Source organism: Sorghum bicolor, chromosome 1 (assembly GCF_000003195.3).
Source record: "Sorghum bicolor cultivar BTx623 chromosome 1, Sorghum_bicolor_NCBIv3, whole genome shotgun sequence".
Classification (NCBI taxonomy): Eukaryota; Viridiplantae; Streptophyta; class Magnoliopsida; order Poales; family Poaceae; genus Sorghum; species Sorghum bicolor.
In genome coordinates, this window is record NC_012870.2 from 76,267,873 (window position 1) to 76,286,801 (window position 18,929).

General features: G+C 42.0%; 3 protein-coding genes across 7 annotated transcripts; 2 read left to right on the forward strand and 1 right to left on the reverse strand.

Annotated features, from left to right (window-relative positions):
* On the reverse strand, positions 1,266-3,418 carry LOC110432711. Its single transcript, XM_021453499.1, has 3 exons — positions 3,233-3,418; positions 1,390-1,667; positions 1,266-1,271 (listed from the first exon to the last, which is right to left on the reverse strand). Exons 1-3 carry the CDS (start codon positions 3,279-3,281, stop codon positions 1,266-1,268), a joined length of 333 nt encoding a protein of 110 aa, XP_021309174.1. The 5' UTR covers positions 3,282-3,418.
* On the forward strand, positions 5,900-15,661 carry LOC8059839. Of its 5 annotated transcripts, XM_021451015.1 has the most exons (15): positions 5,902-8,384; positions 8,481-8,609; positions 8,733-8,921; positions 9,017-9,084; positions 10,282-10,499; positions 10,581-10,811; positions 10,898-11,122; positions 11,824-11,922; positions 12,492-12,607; positions 12,684-12,893; positions 13,019-13,291; positions 13,415-13,562; positions 13,899-14,032; positions 14,746-14,826; positions 14,910-15,619. In XM_021451015.1, exons 1-15 carry the CDS (start codon positions 5,925-5,927, stop codon positions 14,994-14,996), a joined length of 4,668 nt encoding a protein of 1,555 aa, XP_021306690.1. In that variant the 5' UTR covers positions 5,902-5,924; the 3' UTR covers positions 14,997-15,619. The 5 variants fall into 5 exon arrangements, 3 of the variants coding, with proteins under 3 accessions (XP_021306691.1, XP_021306690.1, XP_002465805.1); XR_002449117.1 differs by having other exon boundaries at positions 5,900-8,384; positions 10,282-10,811; positions 13,428-13,562; positions 14,910-15,661; XM_002465760.2 differs by having other exon boundaries at positions 10,282-10,811; positions 14,910-15,661.
* LOC8082138 (protein PAM68, chloroplastic) lies at positions 16,479-17,356 on the forward strand. The gene has a single exon (XM_002465761.2). It carries the CDS (start codon positions 16,522-16,524, stop codon positions 17,140-17,142), a length of 621 nt encoding a protein of 206 aa, XP_002465806.1. The 5' UTR covers positions 16,479-16,521; the 3' UTR covers positions 17,143-17,356.

The window sequence follows — 18,929 nt, forward strand, 5'->3', positions numbered from 1 at the left end:
CGAGTCATAGCCATCCATACTTTTCACAGGAAACGGTCCACAGATGTCCGTGTGGATTATTTCTAAAATCCCAGTGCTTCTTTTGGCATTCTTTTTAATTTTCTTTGCAAATTTTCCTTTAATGCAGTCTATGCATTGATCTAATTCTGAGAACTCAAGTGGAGGAAGAATTTCATTCTTTACTAATATCTCTATTCTCCCCCTCGAAATGTGGCCTAAACGACAATGCCATAATTTCGACGATACATCTTGAGTTCGCTTTCTTTTTCTATTCTCACTCTGAGACAAGGACGTGTTTTCTGTAGCATCACATACGGAATTCACTGTTTCACGAAGCGATAATAAATAAAGATCTTGTTGTTGGAATGCAACACCAACACAGTCATTATTACAATAAATCTGGCACTTGCCATCACCAAAATGACAAGCAAAATTATCATCGTCCAAACGTGAAACACTAATCAAATTTCTCTGAAGCGAAGGAACATAAAGGACATCTCTAAGTAAAAGTGTGAAGCCACTAGCAAGCTCCAGGGAGACATCGCCAACAGCTTCAACATCTGCTCTGACTCCATTCGCCACTCTAATGTGTCTTTCTCTTCTTGTTGTCGTCCTTGTCGAGCTGAACCCCTGTAAAGAATTAGCAACATGAACAGTTGCACCTGAGTCAACCCACCAAGTGGATTTAGAATAACTTATATACAGGGATTCATTTACAAAGGTAATAATATTCTCACCACATGATCTGAGTTTCATCTGTAGCCAATCAGGGCATCTTTTCTTGTAGTGTCCTTCTTTCTTGCAGTAGAGACATTGGTTTTGGTTCACTACAAACTGGTTCTGTTGAGGGAGATGCTGCATGGTAGGCTGAGACTGGTTCTGGCCCTGGTGCTGGGTGGAAGGCTTGCCCTGTTGCTGCATAGGGCCCTTTCCCTTGTTCTTTGAAGGAGAATGGTAAATCTTTTTCTTGTTGTCCCTCAAATGGTTGATTGAACCACCATTTGAGGCTTTGATTCTCTCTTCTTCTTGAGCACACATAGCAATAGTCTTTTCTAAGTCCCATGTTTCTGGTTGCATGTTGTAGTTAACAACAAAGGTTTCAAATTCTTTTGGCAACGACGCAAAAACCAAATGAACAAGGAAAGCATCAGTGATGGTGAGATCCTTGAACTTTTTGATTTTAGATGCCAAGTGACTCATTCTAAGGATGTGCTCTCTAATACCAGTGCCACCACCAGTATATTTCTGTGAGATCAGTTCTTTGATCATTTCTGTTGCATACGTTTTTGTAGAGCCAGTAAACTGCCTCTTTATAGTATCTAGGTAATCTTTAACGCTGTCTACTACTGGAATGGAATCTGATATGTGAGACTCCATCGTGTTCTGTACAAGCGTTTTACATTTCTTGTTTGCTGATTCCCACTTTTTCTTTTCAAGGTCATAAGACATCTGGATGGGAGCAAACTCTCTTTCTCTTTTCTGCCATGCATCATCTGTCTCATCTGTTGCCCGCACAGGTGGCACGGGCTGGACGGGACGCTCTGTGTCAAGGACCCAGTCCACCTCAGCAAAGGTGAAGGCCATGTCGATCTTTTTCCTCCACTCAACGTAGTTGTCCCCTTTGAGTGGTGGAATGGTGTTGATGAACGTCATCAACGAGTAAGCTCCTGAAACACAAACCTCTGGGTGAGAACATAAATAATCACAATTGTATGCCTTAGTATCAACGTTGGTCAAAATTAAAACATACAACTGTTTATGCAATAAAACTATATCACCGTTGGGCAGAAATAGAATTAATGCATAATAATCTTTTAATTACATCATAATACTGCCATTAATCAACGTTGGTCAGAATAATAACAATATTATAATAATCTGGAAAACATATCTATTTTCAAAATTAAATTCTCCCGTTGGTTCGAATTTAATAGTGAAACAAATATCTGTAAATACGCAGCGGAAACTTTAATAATTTCTTTATCTATTTTCTAGAAACATCTGAATACTTTACTGTTCTCCGAATAAAATTATCGTTGGACAAAATTATACAGAGAAAAGCAATAAAATCTGTGCAAAATTTAATCAAATATGCATACAATTGCTTCTGAAAAAAAAAAAAATCTAATTTGTCATTTCGGTCCGCATCCAGGGCAGCGGCCCAGCCGGCTGCAGCACTGGCGCGCGCGTACATGGCTCTGTACGCGGCCCAGCCCGTGCTGCGTCACCTCTTTTTTTTTTTTTTTTTTTTTTTGCTTCTGTTCTTTTCGGCCCAGCAAATTCGGCCCAGTCGCCAGAATCGGCCCGAGGCCGAGCCGCACGCGGCCTCCTCTCGCGCCCAGGCCGCAACCTGGGCCTGGGCCGGGAAAGTTTCCACCCGCCTGGGCCAAATCTGGCCCAACTCGGTGGAATCAAATCTGATCCATCCATTTCGATCCGACGGTGAGGAGCGAAAATCGGTGGTATAAAAACTCCCCAGCAGCTGGCCACCTCAAACCCTAGCTCATTTCTGTTTTCCCCTTTCTCTCTCTGTCACAGCCAAGAAAAAGGGCACGGCGGCGCTGGCCATGGTGGCCAACGGCTCCTGTGCCGCCGCCGGTGGTGGCCAACAGCGCCCGCTCCCTCTCCCTTCTTCTTTTTTTTTTCTTCTCTATTATCTTCTCTGTGCGCTGCGCGCGGCCGCATGGGGCACAACTGTTGCAGCGACTGGCGGCCGGTGCTGAGGATGGCGCCGCCGCGCGCCCGTTCGCCGGTGTGCGCGTTCCCACAAGGTTGAGCGCGCCACCGTCGAGAGGTCGCGCGTTGGTGCCTGCTCGCTCAAGGCCGAAGCGTTGTGCTGTTAGGGTTAGGGTTATCTGTTCCTGATTTTTTTTTTTTTTTTGAGTCGATTTTCGTTGTTTGACGGCATGCCATGCCATCTCTGTTTGCAGTTTCTGTGTGTCGATTCAAAAAAAAAAAAAAAAAAAAAACTTTTCCTGATTTAGAAAACTGGATGGATCTAGTAATTCTTGATTTAAAAACCGTCTGTTCTCTTTTATACCCCGATCTGGATCTACTAGCTAGGTAGGCTTCTGATACCATTGATAGAAATAATCTGTGCATAGGATCGACTAGTAGTAGATCTAGACGGGTACAATCTTTAACTGGTAAACAACAAGGTACATATTCTATACAAGATCTAAAAAGGAAACAGTAAATACGATTAAATGGGTCGGGATTAATAGGATTAGACCGTCGAGAGAAGTAGCAGCAGGGGCGGCGGAAGACGATCCCGAGGCCATCACGTCGGTGGTGGAGTGGATCTTCGAGGACGTCGATGGTGGCGGTGATGCGGATGTCGAGGTGGCGCAGATCCGGCGTCGGTGAGTTTTCCCGTCGCTGGCTGCGCTTCCCTGATCGGCTAGGGTTTTCTAGGGTTTGTGGATGTCGGTGGGGAGGAGTGGCAACTGTTCAACTCGTGAACAGTGCCGCCGGCCCCCACCTCTTATTTATAGCGCAGTGCGACGGGGGCCCACCAACCATATAGGGTTGGGCGCCCCCGATCAGGGCGCGAGACAAGGCCCAATAAGGCCGTTGGGCCATATTGGTGGGAGATCAAACCAACACCCATCTCCTCCTACCATCGCTTGTCCCGCCCTCCTCCAATGATGCCTCCATCATTCCTCTGCTTAGCCCCACCCCTATGGCTGCGGTTTGTCCTCCTTGATAGAGCTTCTCCACATGATAACACCACTCCGCTTGACGGTGCCGCTCCGCCCTGCTGACGCCCTCTACCTTGCTTGTCGTTTTTGTTCACCCCGTCCATGCTGAAATTTAACCCACACGAAGGGGCATTTTGGGATAGGCTCATAAGCTCGAGGGACATAGGCTCATAAATATCTCACAACTCCTCGATGAGTAAATCTGAAAACTAGGTGATATACAATTTTTTTAAGGTAAAAACAAGTGGTATTGGATGCCATGTACTCCCTCTACTTCAAATGGCAAGTTATCTTGTCTTTTCTAGATTCATAATTTTAACATATACACCCTCTGTCCTAAATAAGTGTCGCTATGGTATACATACCGGTCAAATTTTTGTAAGTTACTTATGTTTACAGAAAAATATTAACAATATTGTATTTTAAAATAAGTTTATTTGTAAATGGATTCATTAATAATACTAACTATATACTATTACTATAAATATTAATTTTTTTGCATATATTTAGTCAAAGTTAAAAATAATTGATTCCTTGAAAAACAAGAACGACACTTATTTTATGATGAGGGAAGTATCTAGAGTTCTAGACATATCGTATATTTATGTGTATATAAAAATGATGTACCTATAAAGAATAAAATGATTTTTATTTTGGAACGGAAAAACATTAAAAAGAGGCGAGGAGTACTTTTTAAAATGTTACTCCCTATATATACCTAAATAAACAGATTATTAGTTAAAAATTTGTCTATAAATAAATCCATCTTTTAAAGTTTAAATGGTACACCAGCCTATTTATTTTTCTAGAAATCTCCTATCTTCCAATCTAGGCCTTCTTTAGTTTTCAAAATTTTTCAAGATTTTTCGTCACATCGAATCTTGCAGCACATGTATAAAGTATTAAATATAGATAAAAAACGAATTACGAGACAGATTTTTTAAGTCTAGTTAGTCCATAGTTGAACAATAATTGTCAAATATAAACGAAAGTGCTATAATAGCCAAACTCAACAATTTTCGTGAACTAATCAGGCTCCCACGAGAGTTTCTAGTGTTGGAACAATCATGTCGTACTAAGCGGTGTTTGGTTTGGGGTGTTAAATTTAATAGGTACTATAATATTTTTGTTTAATTTGATAATTAGTATACAATTATGAATTAATTAGGCTCAAAAGATTTGTCTCTCAAATTATTTTTTAGTTTTACAAATAATATATATATTTAGTATTCTATACATATGTCTAAATATTCGACGTCATAAAAAATAAAAGAACCAAGACCTTGTTTAGTTCCAAATTTTTTTGCAAAATAGGAATAGTAGCACTTTCGTTTGTATTTGACAAATATTGTCCAATCATAAACTAACTAGGCTCAAAAGATTCGTCTCGTCAATTTCGACCAAACTGTGCAATTAGTTTTTATTTTCGTCTATATTTAATACTTCATGCATGCGTCTAAATATTTGATGTGACGGAGAATCTGAAAAATTTTGTAAAATTTTCTGGGAACTAAACAAGCCCCAAACAAGACCTGATCTGTTCTGAACTGCTAGGAACGACGATGCATGTCAGAACGTATTGTGGCATCACAGGTGACGACTGTGACGATGGTGAGGTGACAGTGAACTAGAAACCAAAGTCCTTGTTTAGTTCATCCAAAAATCAAAAAGTTTTCAAAATTCTCTGCCAAAAAGTTTTCAAGATTCTCTGTCATATCAAATCTTTCGACATATGCATGAAGCATTAAATATAGACGAAAATAAAAACTAATTGCATAGTTTAAATGTAAATTGTAAGATGAATCTTTTGATCCTAGTCAGTCTATGATTAGACAATATTTAACACAAACAAACGAAAATGCTATAATAGTAAAATCCAAAATCTTTTCGCATCTAAACGAGACCATAGCCCAAAAGAAAAGAAAAACGTGGCCCATGGACCCTGAACGAATCACCGGTGAGAGAAAGCGCACGCGACGTACGCTGCCAGCAAGTCCCCATCTGCCGTACACTACCACATCGGATCGGCATCGGGTCGGCTAGGCGCACGCACCCCGCACGCTCGTGTTAGGTGGCAGACCTAGACCCGGACCCACCCGCAGACCCGCAGACCGCAGACCACACCCGCACCGCAGCGCCACTAGTCGGTCCGGCTGCGCGTCTTCCCTTGTTTTATAGGGTCTCCCCGCGGCGCACCGGTTCGCCCCCAAATCTCACATTCCCATGGGCCGCAAAAAGCGAACCTCCGCACCAAACCCTACTCCGCCACCGCCGGACGCCGCCCGCCGGCCGGCGGGGAAGGCGGCCGGCATCGGCGGGGAAGATGCCGCCGTGCGCGCCGAGGTCGATAAGGCGCTCGCGTGCCTGCAGCGGGGCAGCCACGCGCGGGCGCTGCGCCTCATGAAGGATGCCCTCGCCCGCCACGGGGAGGCCTCCTCGCCGCTGCTCCTGCGGGCGCACGGCACCGTGCACGCCCGCGCAGCCTCCGTCCTCGACGACCCCGCAGCCCGCGCGCGCCACCACCGGGCCGCGCTCCAGGCGGCCCAGCGCGCCGTCGAGCTCGCGCCGGAGTCCATCGAGCTGGCCCACTTCCACGCTATGCTGCTCTTCGACGCCGCCAACGACGCCCGCGCCTACGAGGAGGTCGTCGCCGAGTGCGAGCGCGGCCTCAGCATCGAGGTCCCCTCCGACCCTTCACCCCACTCCCTCAGGCTGCCCGGCCCCGACGTCGACCAGGTCCAGTCCGAGCTCCGCAGCCTGATCCAGAAGGCCAACCTCGCCTCCATCTCCACCTGGGTCAAAACCCTGGGCGGCGCGGGGGACGATAAGCTTCGCCTCATCCCTGTGCGCCGTATCGCCGACGAACCAATGGAGGGCCGGCTTGTCCCCACGGCGCCCTCCCCGCGCCGCCCAAACGAGATCAAGAAGGCGACCAAGACCCCCGAGGAGCGCCGCCAGGAGATCGAGGTACGCCTGGCTGCCATGAGGCTGCTGCAGCAGCAGAAGGAGCAGAGCAATGGTGTTGTGTCTGCCACCCCCGCTTCTTCCCTGTCACAGGGAGATGAGGCCCCCTCATCGTCTCAGTCATCAGTGGGTGGACATAGAGCTGATCGGAGAAAAGGCGGGTCTAGGAAAGCAACAGGCTCATCTGCATCTGAGCGCACTGATCAGGTGCGTGCCTACTGGGGCTCCATACCAGTGGAGCAAAGGCTTGCATTCTTAAACACTAGCATTTCCGAGCTCAAGTCACACTATGCTTCTGCAATACATAAGGAGAAAGATGCTGCCAGTGCAGCATCTGATGTGCTCAATGAGGCGATACAATTTGCCATCAAGCATAGCAAGTGGGATTTCATGGTATGTGGTAGGTGTCGTGATCAGTTTGCAGATGTGGAGGCACTCCGGTGGCATGTCACGGGGGAGCATGTTGGGCTACTGTCATCTGAGCTGCAGGAAATGGTGCCGCAGGAGATTGATGCTGACTGGGCAGAAATGCTCATTGGTTGGAACTGGAGGCCATTGGATGCTACTGCCGCACTGAAACTGTTTGAGGAAGATCAAAACGACAACCTTGGAACAGATAGGGACAAGGAATCGAATTTGTTGGATAATTGGAGTAACAAAGACAAGTCGGACATGTCAGAATCCTCAGCTTTGCCACACAACGAGGGGTGTAATGGTTTTGGAGTGGTGGTGAGTGAAGGTGATGACAAGTGGCCACTCTCAGATGATGGCGAAAGGGCAAACATTTTAGAAAGAATCCATTCATCGTTCAAAATCCTTGTGAAGAGCCATAATCTTTCAGTGGGCAATCTAAACAGGGTGATTCGATTTGCTGTAGAGGAACTCAGGGGGTTGCCATCTGGGTCACTACTGCTTAATCACTCTTTGGACGAGTCGCCACTTTGCATTCGCTTCTTGGAGGCATCATCACTGCGGAAAGTAGCTAAATTCTTGCAGGACTTAATGCAGGCCTCTGGACTTAATAGGAACTTAGAGAAGGCTGAAGGACTAGGTGACGAGGATAGTTCCCCAAAAAACCATTATGTACTGGAGAAGGTTACCCTTAATTCTGATTCATCAGAACTGATCATTGATGGGCAGACCTTTGGTGGAAAGTTTGACTCCGAGAGTGTTGATACTGATGCACTGCTTTCATGGTTGTACGCTGGATCTTCAGTTGGTGAGCAGCTATTGGCTTGGAATCGTATGATTGACGAAAGGTCAAATCAGTGCGTCGACCTTATTCGGGCACTTGGGAGGGAGTTCAACAGCTTGCAAAACTCATGTGAACGGAAGCTTGAACAGCTGAGAAATGAGGAGGCCTTTATTTCTGTAGAGGGCCTCTTTTATGAAGAGCAAACACGAAGGGAGCAGGTGGGGCGGTATGGATTCCAAACTTTCGAGGAGCTCCTCAGGAAGCGGCAGGTGGAGTTATTGGAATGCAATACTGAGGAGCAGTCCGACAGTAACAGATCTGAGATAGATACAATCTCAGCTATTTTGAAGGAACTTCACACATCACACTTTGGTTATGATGAAGCCCTTTCTGGCATGGCTCCACGCCTTTATGACTTTGATGGGGCCGAAGAAGATGAATGGAGGCTGCATGATTTTATACATCCAAATGATTCAATGGTACAAATGGTTGTATCAAAGATGAAGGAACAAGTTTGTATGGAGGTTAGTTTTTCTGGATTATATTCACTGCTGGAGTTACATAAAACCTTCAAAATACATTTACAATATATGTTTCATACCTTTTTTTTTTGCTTGTAGATTAGCAAGGTAGATGCTAAGATTATGCGAAATTTCTGTGTGATACGGCAACTAGAGCACAAGCTTGGACCTGTTTCTGCTCTTGATTATCGAATGATTCTTTTACCCCTTATGAGATCGTTCTTGCAAGTAAGTATACATCATCACAAGTTTTGTTCCAGTGCCTTGTTTTGCACTTTTGCCTTTTCTTATATATGTCAGTGCCTTATGTTTTTGTTCATTGCTTAACTGTCGCTATGTTATGCAATGTAGAGCCATTTGGAAGAGCTGGTGGATAAGGATGCAAGAGAGAGATCTGATGCTGCAAGAGAAGCCTTCCTAGCCGAACTTGCCTTGGATGCTAAGAAGAATGCAAACAAAGGGGGTGATATGAAACAATCCCATGAGAAATCAAAGGATAAGAAGAAGTTTAAGGATTCTCGTAGATCAAAGGAGCTCAAGGTGGATCTGATTTTGTGTTAGACCATACACTTTACTCTTTTTCATGTTCACATGAAGGATTTTTTCTTCTTACAATTCTTCTGATTTCTCCCTAGGATTCAAGCTGGAGTGACCAGTCTCTCAGTCGCCAAGACAGTGCTGACGAGGAAACAGCAGAGACATTGTAAGTGATTCTTGCAGTACCTATGTTCTCAAGAACTTGATTACTAAAGAAGAGCTCTTTGTTAGGGCACATTTGTTCAAATTCCTTAATTGGGTATGGTGCTTTGGAATCCTTAGATTCCTTTTCTTTTGTGGTATCTGAAGTAACTCTGTACTACTAATAACTGGCATTCTAATCAGCATATGGTTGTTTTGTAAGAAAGTCACATTGTGTCAACATAATTTACTTGAGGAAAGATGTGCATAATTACAAGCTTGCTTTCTTTGATTCTATATTTTCTTATCCTACGTAAAACATGTTATATCATCTTGCAGAAGTAGGAAGCAGCCAATTTATGTGGTATGCTTCATTTCTATTATTCTATACTTGCCGAATCATGTTAACCTTGCCCAGTATTTTTTGTTTTGTTTGAGTTAGTCATGTGAATTGATAGGTTTGCTGGATAATATTGAAACATGGTACTACATATGTAAGTATTATTTTTAAAGCCATAAATTCCAGTTACTCATTATGATCAGAAGGTTACGAAATATGCCTACCAATACCCCATCCGAGGGATTTATTTGATTATTTTGGTTTTAAATGCCATCCTGATAAGAAATCTAATATAAGCTGTTCTGTTTGCGGTGATCAGTAGCTAGTGATTGCAGAAGAAAAGCAAAATCTATCTTATACTCTCCCTTTATATGACCTTGTTTTTGTGGCCTGCATCAACATTTCACATTCAATTCGCAGCCAGCTACAACACTTACCTAGCCCCCATCTGCCCACCCTTGTGTGTAGATATAATAAGTGAATGCTCCAAGTTTATCTCTACATGAGGTCACATGTTACTTGATTGTGACATAATGGCGAATGCCTTGTTGCCGTGTGGAGTCACCCAAACTTGTGGGCATTGTTGAAAAAGAAGCTGAGGGTTGAGGCCATTTAATGTTTGGGTGACGCCACATCTTGGAGGGTTGAGGCCAATCTTGTGTCATTAATGTCCCTCTGCTCTGAGATGTTTGTTTGTCTCTTCTATGTCATACATATGCTTGTATGTGTTTCTAAAATTCACTGCAAACTTCATTGTCAGTGCCAAACTTCTGCTGGTATTGTTGAAAAAGAAGCTGCAATATAATGATCCTTTCATCGACCTAATTTCTTGGAGGTAGTTATATGCCCTTTAATTTTGACCATGCTATTTTCTTTATGCAGTCAAATGCTTGCTGATTGTGATGATTTGGATTGCAAACTCTCGACAAGTGATGATTACTTGAATGAACAAGAGGAAGAACTTAGGCACAGGGTACAACTTGAAGCAGAGGAAAGAAAGCTGGAAGAGACACTGGAATATCAACGGCGGATAGAGGAGGAAGCAAAGCAGAAACATCTTGCAGAACAATGTAGAAGTACATATGCATCTTCTGTAACTGGTACACCTTGTCTTTCAAGCACTGGGAATCAGGATAATCATGAAAGTGCACTCAATAACTCTTCGCGTACTTATCTCGAAGGCATAAAGTTTGGTGACTTTCGCTACACCGAGAACAATTTCAGCCAGAAACTTAATGGATTGGATTCATCTGATGCACAGGCATTAACCAGCAGTGATATGAGTGTTTCTAAGTTGACATTGAAAATGAATGGGGTTTGGAAAAATGCACAACCTATAAAGTCTCTCAGTAATCATGGCACCCAAAATTCTAAGAGAAGCTCTAGCGAACCACAAAATAAGTACTTCCAAGGTTGTGGGTTATGCACTGTACTAAGCTTTTTCCTATCAATTTTGTTAACAATTTTAAAATGTATTACTATATGTTTCTTGTTGCAGGTGTGCCAGGTGCTATTTATGATGATAATGACAATGATAGGGCATCAGGGCCACAATTTGGTTCGAAAGCTCCTAGATGGAGCAGCTCTTGTAAAATAGCTCCCTATGCAAACCACAGCTATCAAGCTGGAAAACAGAATCAGCTACATGTGTTGCCTTCAGATGATCTGCAATTTGTTCATAGAGGTCACTCTGCAGGAACAGAGAAGCCAATTTTTGAGAAAGGTAGCTATTTTCATGGGTCCATAAATCTTCGTAGTGCAATATCAGTTTTTGAGTACTGGATATACTAGTTGAAGACTTGGAAGTTTAAACAGACTGCTAAGGTTTACGCACTAAATTAGCATACAGTGGCATGTACAATTATAGTAGTTGTTTCTTCTTAGCTGCATGGTATCAAATTGTACAAGTACCCTAATATTCGTGGTATGAAAACATACAAGTATTACAATGTCCTTCCTATATCTATATGCCCTAAGTAGCCACTTGCCTATTTGGTTGAATAGGAGGGTTTTTCTTTTTCTCTCTCTCTCCCTACGATACAAACTTGTTCATGAATAATAGGATTCACTTAGCAGATTGATAACAAATAAGTTTACCACATTTAGGAATGGCTCAATACAGCTGAAAGCTTATAAAGGATTGAAATACATCCAAGCATCGGTTAGTAATTATTATATATTTAATTCTGTTTTATAATGTTCTTGTTCTTTCTTTAAGCATCTGTGTTGACCAAACCAACTAGTATTGTACCTTGTTTACTATGGCCGTTTTTGCATATTCATTCCAATTATTCTTTAGTTTCTGGTTCCTTGACCTGATATCATGTCCTGTAAATTACCAAAAAAAATAAATTGATTCTGTATTTATATTTTAAATTTTGTTTATGATTCCAACTTATGTAAAATTGTTCCTTTCACATCCAGTTGGCAGTGGTGCAATACCATCAGCGGATGTGTGCATCGAGGATGATTTTGATAAAAGGTTTCAAGAAGATCTTGATGAAGCAATGCGCCAAAGCCTTGGTACCCTTTTATTATCACTGCATCCTTTCTCTATGAATATGCTCGTATCTTAGGCTCTTGAACATCCATGGACATTTATATTCAACAACTCTTGTACTATCATAAATATATCTCTCTGTGTTAAGGCTTGTGCAGTCTACAATATTCTGCTTTGCATGAAATGTGCTTTCCTCATGTTACGTGCATGCTGGTTCAATGAGTTATTTATATTTATGCCGAACGTTCCATATCTATATCCTGTTGCCATGCCGAAGAATATTTTGATAATTATTCAACTATAATACCATTAAACATTATTTATGTATGCAAGTTTGATTATATCTAGAAGAGTATGCATTTTATTGTTACCTGCGCTTCATCACAGTTATATACTTTGACCGATGCTGCAGAGGGATTTCATTAATTATTTTATATGTTGAGAGATCATTAAGTATATATGATGATGTGATGTTATGATGATTGTTCTCTTACTGTCTTCTTTCTCTGTTTCTACAAGATATTTCTGGTAATGATGTTAGTTTTGTCTTATGGAATTTCAATGATTTCTTACTTAAGTCCTATCATTTAAGGATACGATGCTTATCCTGCTGGTACGATAAGCACTTCGAATGGGACAGAAGTGTATGGGACTGGCCTTAAAAATGCTGCTGGTGAATACAATTGTTTCTTGAATGTGATTATTCAGGTAAGCTTAGATTCATAATGTCCTATTCTCTAGGATTAGGCAATCGTTCTTTGTTTACCTAGTGTTCTATTTGCAGTCATTATGGCATATAAGGCGGTTTCGAGACGAGTTCCTTAAAACATCATCACTGCACAAGCATGTTGAAGATCCTTGTGCTGTCTGCGCTTTATATGGTATCTTCATTGACCTGAGCAAAGCAGCCAAGGGACAAGGAGAAGCTGTTGCGCCTACTTCATTGAGGATCGCTTTGAGCAAATCCTACCCGAACAGCAAATTCTTTCAGGAGGTATATTGATGTCCTCTCTTGATAATTTATAAGGCTTTACATATGTTGTTTCAGCATTTTAGCATCCAAATTCATACTTTCTTATATGTATGTTCCTTGGCTGTAAACATTTATGATCATGGCAGGGACAGATGAATGATGCATCTGAGGTACTGGGTGTAATCTTTGAGTGTTTGCATAAGTCGTACACTTCTCGTACTGTCTACCATGGTAAATCTCACGACAAGAATTCTATTGGATCATGGGATTGTGCAAATATTTCTTGCATAGCACATAGTCTTTTTGGGATGGACGTGTATGAACGGATGAACTGTCACAATTGTAAGATGGAGTCTAGACGGCTCAAGTATACTTCATTTTTCCACAATATCAATGCTAGTTCACTCCGAACTGCCAAGGTTAGTTTTCTTTGTTTGGTTGAATCTCATGATATGTTCCCTATTTTTATTTTTGTGTTATATGTGGTTTCTTATATAGTGCAATCATGATGTTACTGGTTCCGCTAACAATTCCTTCTTCAGATGATGTGTCCAGATTCTTCATTTGATGAACTTTTGAAGGTTGTCATAATGAATGATCAACTAGCTTGTGATCAAGATGTTGGTGGCTGTGGAAAACCGAATCATATACACCACATCCTTTCTACATTCCCACATGTCTTCACAGTTGGTAAGCTTTTTTTTGGCTCTTGGATGTTTCAGGCTGCAATTTTTTTTGCAGTGTAGAGTTTCATGTCCAGTCTAGCTGTTGTTTGATGAATATTTGATCTCACAGTATTCTCTTAGAACGTTTTACATGTTTTATTATTGCTACAATCATGTAGGATAGATTGCTGTATTCTCTTAGTTGACCATCTTCAATTGAGCAATTGTGATCTAGCTTACTTTTTTGCATGTTAGAGCCTTGTGAGGGGATGATCCTGCACTAACACTTCCATGTTCTATATATTTGGTTAGATAATTTGTTGGCATATCCCTCTCCTTACCTATTGAACTTTCATTTTAGTTTTGGGATGGCAGAACAACAAAGAGAGTGTGGATGACATATCTGCAACTTTGGCTGGTATTTCAACTGAGATAGACATTAGTATATTCTACCGTGGTCTAGATCATGGAAGCAAACACACCCTGGTGTCAGTGGTATGGCCAAGGAGACCCTTTGTTTTGTTTTATCTCATTCTTGAATGTGTGGTTTTATTGATTCTAGTTTTCTTAAACCTGTAAATTATCTTCTTCCAGTATGTGTATTTATATTATTTATGCAGCAGCAAAAACATGTTCAGCTGGCCTGTGCTTTTTGCAGGCCCAGCCCGACTTTTGCTCAGGTCTAGGGAACTACCAAAATATCTCCAGTTTGAGAATAAGATGATGTCTCCTTGGGATACTGTTGTTTCTGTTTCCAGGGAGCTCATTGTGTTGTCACTCGTTGGTATTAGATGTGTTATCAGCTGATTTGAGAACTTGCTTTCAGTAATTACATAAACTGGGAGCTGATAGGATATGAAGTAGGTTGAATATTTTTAAGGCGAATAGCAAATTGAGTTCAGCTGCATATAACGTCAATGTGGCTGTATTATTGCTGTTCACATAATTGTGGTAAAAAATTTCACTTTGACCTGATAATTGCCACAATAACCTATCTTTCCATTTGTTGTCAATTTTTGTTTCATTTAGCTTCATTAGTATTACTTACCAAATGATTTATTTTCTCCAAATTATGGATTCACAGTAAGGTGTGTTGCATTTTTAAACATCATGTCTTTACATAGTCTTTTATCTAAATCTGGTGTTTGGGTATCTTTCTGTCAATGCAAGGATCATTAGATATATATTACTGCTTTTTACACCTGCAGGTTTGTTACTATGGCCAGCATTATCATTGTTTTGCCTTCAAGGATGGACGTTGGGTCATGTATGATGACCAGACAGTCAAGGTAACCCAATAACCATATTACTTTTGAGCATCATTTTTACTCTTGCTTAGTGGCCCAATTTTGGTTCCATGTTATTTGTGCAGGTTATAGGTAGTTGGGATGATGTGCTCGTGATGTGTGAAAAGGGCCATTTGCAACCCCAAGTGCTTTTCTTTGAGGCTGCAAATTAATTATTCTTCAGAGTGGTAAAGTGCTGTGCAGTGGTTAACATGCCCTCAGATATAGGGTTTTTCCCTGTGGCCGTGAAGATTAGAAATAGAGTAGCAAATTTGTTGAGCGGGGGTATAGAGTAGCATTCTACAGTTGCGTTGGTTTGAGCTGTTGTCGAGCCCTTCGTAATAAGCAGTCACCTGAGCATTCTAGAGCAAAAATGGAGCTTTTATCACTCGTTTTTTGCTTTAACCTTCGGTATAGTTGCTGAACTTCTGATCCTTCATCTGCCAATAAGATTTCACTGCCGATCAAGTGGGTGAGGCATTCGACATGAACTGCCATCCAACAATTCTAGCCGAATCTGCCAAAAGCTCTTCATTATGCACCAATTATGTATAGAATTTTGTGCTTACAATGGGGAGGCGGGTATAGGAGTGCCTGTTTTGAGGCTAGAGGGTTTAGAATGGAAGGAAATGGAATGGATGATGCGGTGTAAACTGTATTTATCTGTGGAGGGATTGTTTGAAAAGAGGAAGGCTATCTGGAATACGGTACTGACTTTGAGAAATCTGTAGTACACGAGTCTACTATATATATACAATGACTCGATGAGATTATGTGCGATGATTATAGCGATGAATACCAGAATCCGTATCACTACTGTTGGTAACTTTGACCTTAATGTGACAGCAGCATTGAATTGCCGCAGTTGACTCCCTGCGTTTGTGGTTTTTCGTTATGGCAACCACAATTGTGTGGTACATCGATTATTTTCCTCATGGTACTGGTGCACTGTCTTGCACAGGCTGATGGTTGTTGATCCGTATGGTTTTGCTCTTGAGCTCGATCCCTTCCTGTGTTTAAAAAACTGTAGCGTAGTCAAGGATATACAATTTGCTTTAGCGTTTTGTCAACCTCACACATCATGATTGCGCTATTATTATTTAACTATTTGTTATCGAAAGTGGGAGCCCAAATGTTTCTCTACCCATACTGATAGTGATTCAAGGTGAGGGTGTCAAAGTTGGTTTAATATCCTGTGCTGTGTAAATTTGATTTAAGTTCATCACCTCACAAGGCATGTCCCATAACGTTATTTTGGGACAGAGGGAGTAGTGTTGTATATTCTATAAACTTTGTCACTTGTGATAGTTTGATTTAAGAAAAAAGAAATCAAGGATTTACATCGTGAATGAATGGAGATTTTGGTCCCACCACTTGTGATAGTATTAAATATATTCTATAATTAATTTAGTGGTACGTATTCTATAAATTTAAAATGCATATTGTTTAATTGCTCGAAATTGTTGTCGATGGAGGTAGTATAATATATAGAGAAATAGTTGGAGGGAGAAAAAATATAGAGAATGGTTATATACAAATGATTTGTTTCAAAAAAAATAATAAAGAAGTCTAAGAAAGATTGTCGGAGAATTGGTGCCACTGTGAAAAACTGAAAGGGCCGTCGAGAACCGACATCCGCTCTGGTTCTGGTTAGAGATAAGATGTCCCCTTCTCGCAGCAAGTGATTTGGCTGTTGCCATGGAGCTGCTGCCGCTCTCCCGTCCGCGCGCCCACGCAGGCCTCCTCACCTGCAGCTCCACTCCCGTCGTCCTCGGCCTCCACTCCCACTCCGCCGCTGCTCCGAGCCGGCGCGCGTGGCCGCTCCTCGCCCGCAGGAACCGGAACGGCCGGACCGACGAGGAGACCGCGGCGGAGCCCAAGATCATCACGGTCGGGCGGGCGGGGAAGAGCCGGCGGCGCCGCAACAGGAAGCAGCAGACGCCGCCGAAGGAAGAAGGAGACGACGAGGAGGACGACGACGAGCGCGACGCGACGATCCCGGAGGTGGTGACGAACCGGATGATGCGGCGTGTGGGGGCGTCGGTGGGCCTGCCGCTGGCGCTGGGCGTGGGGTTCTTCCCGGTGTTCTACTACCTGAAGGCGGTGGCGAAGGTGGACGTGCCGACGTGGATCCCCTTCGGCGTGTCGTTCGTCTTCTTCGGCGCGGCGCTGGCCGGGGTGAGCTACGGCATCGTCTCCGCGAGCTGGGACCCCGCCCGGGAGGGATCCCTGCTGGGATGGAACGAGGCGCGCCGCAACTGGCCCGTCTTCTGGGACTCGCTCCGGGGACGCTCTCCGTCCCCGCCTCGCCGGGGCTAGGACTAGGAATAGGACAGGCCACTTCCCAGTACATTTCTTCTGCTTTTTTTTTTTCCATGTCGATTATATTATTGATGAAGCGGATGCAAGTGTAGAGATCGTGACTGTTTTCGCGTGCGTTTGTCTCCGAATCTTGGGGTCTTGCATTGGTGTTCATTATGTGTACATTCATGTCAATCGATCGCCGTCGTGGTGTGCTTGGGACTGAGGTTCAGTGAGACTTTGCCTCTCTTAGTTTGACGTCGGCAGCATGCTTAGACAGCTTGGTTCGACCCCTACTGCCGATCATCGAATTTCCAGATCGAACAGGCCTGAATTAGATAAAAGCGGGAGACATAATTGCCGACGGAGAGATCCCGATCGAACAGCCACATGTATCTGATTAGATGTCGCCGGAGCCTTCGTCGTTGTCGGTGCCTTCATCGTCGGTGACATGAAATTCTGTTGGTCGGACCAGCCCGGCAGGGGCACAGTATCGATGTGCTTTTGCGTCAGCCTGCGCATGGCCGTCTTTTCTTTCCTCAACCCGCGTACAGGGTGCGGCGGTGCATAATTTTCAGCGGGAAAAGAAGTCCCCCTCAACTTTCGCGAAAGTCTACTTTTCATGCCTGAACTTCAAAACCGGGTAAAATACATCCCTCAACTTTTCAAACCATGCATATTACGTCTCTGACATGGTTATGAGCGGTTTTCAAGGCAGTTTTGTTTTTTTATTTTTATTTATTTTGGCTGAATATTTGTAAAATTATAGTAAATCACATAAAATTCATAAAATAGAAAATCTGATTGTGGTGATTTTTTATGTTGGGCTAATTATTATATGTGTTAAACTGTGATAAAAATTTCATAATCATTAGATCATGTGTAACTTAGTTATAGATTTATTAAGATTTAACAAGCATAAACCTAAATAAATCTATAACTAGTCTAATTAATTACATAAAAGCATAGATCTAATTAATTATAGATTTATTAAGATTTAACAAGCATAAACCTAAATAAATCTATAACTAAGTAATAGATGATCCAATGAGTATAATTTTTTACTACAACTCAAGCATAGAATAATTAGCCCACCATATAAATTTCATCACAATTGGACCATAGAAACTTTAGTTATAATTAGTCTAATTAATTACATAAAAGCATAGATCTAAAGCTGCATCAAAAAATTTGTACTAAAACATACTCAATCCATCCCAAATTGTAAGTCGTTTGACTTTTTTAATATCAAGTTTGACCACTCGTCTTATTCAAAGTTTTGTACAAAATATCACTTTTTTTTGTTGTGTATTGGTTTATTAATAAAAGTTCTTCAATAATGACTTAAATTTGACTATATTTGCAGAAATTTTTTAAATAAGACGAGTGGTCAAACTTGGGGTAAAAAAGTCAAACGACTTACAATTTGGGATGGATGGAGTACTATATTATATATTCAATGTGTAGATCTACTCGTCTGAAGTCCAACAAAATTGACTTTTTTATTTTATAATTTTTATGTGATTTACTGTGATTTTTCAAAAATTCAGCCGAAATAAATAAAAAAAAGACAAAACCGTTTTCAAAACCAGGTTAGGGATGTAATGTGCACGGTTTTAAAAGTTGAGGGATGTATTTTATACGGTTTTAGAGTGCACATGGTTGTATTTTACTCTCACGTAGTGCAAAACATACATGTTTTTTTTTGGGTGCACATGGTTATTATTATTGCAAAACACAGTTTTACTTGACGTCGGTCGGGCGGTCGAGCCAATAGCTTACACAGTTTGGGTTTGGGCCTGCTA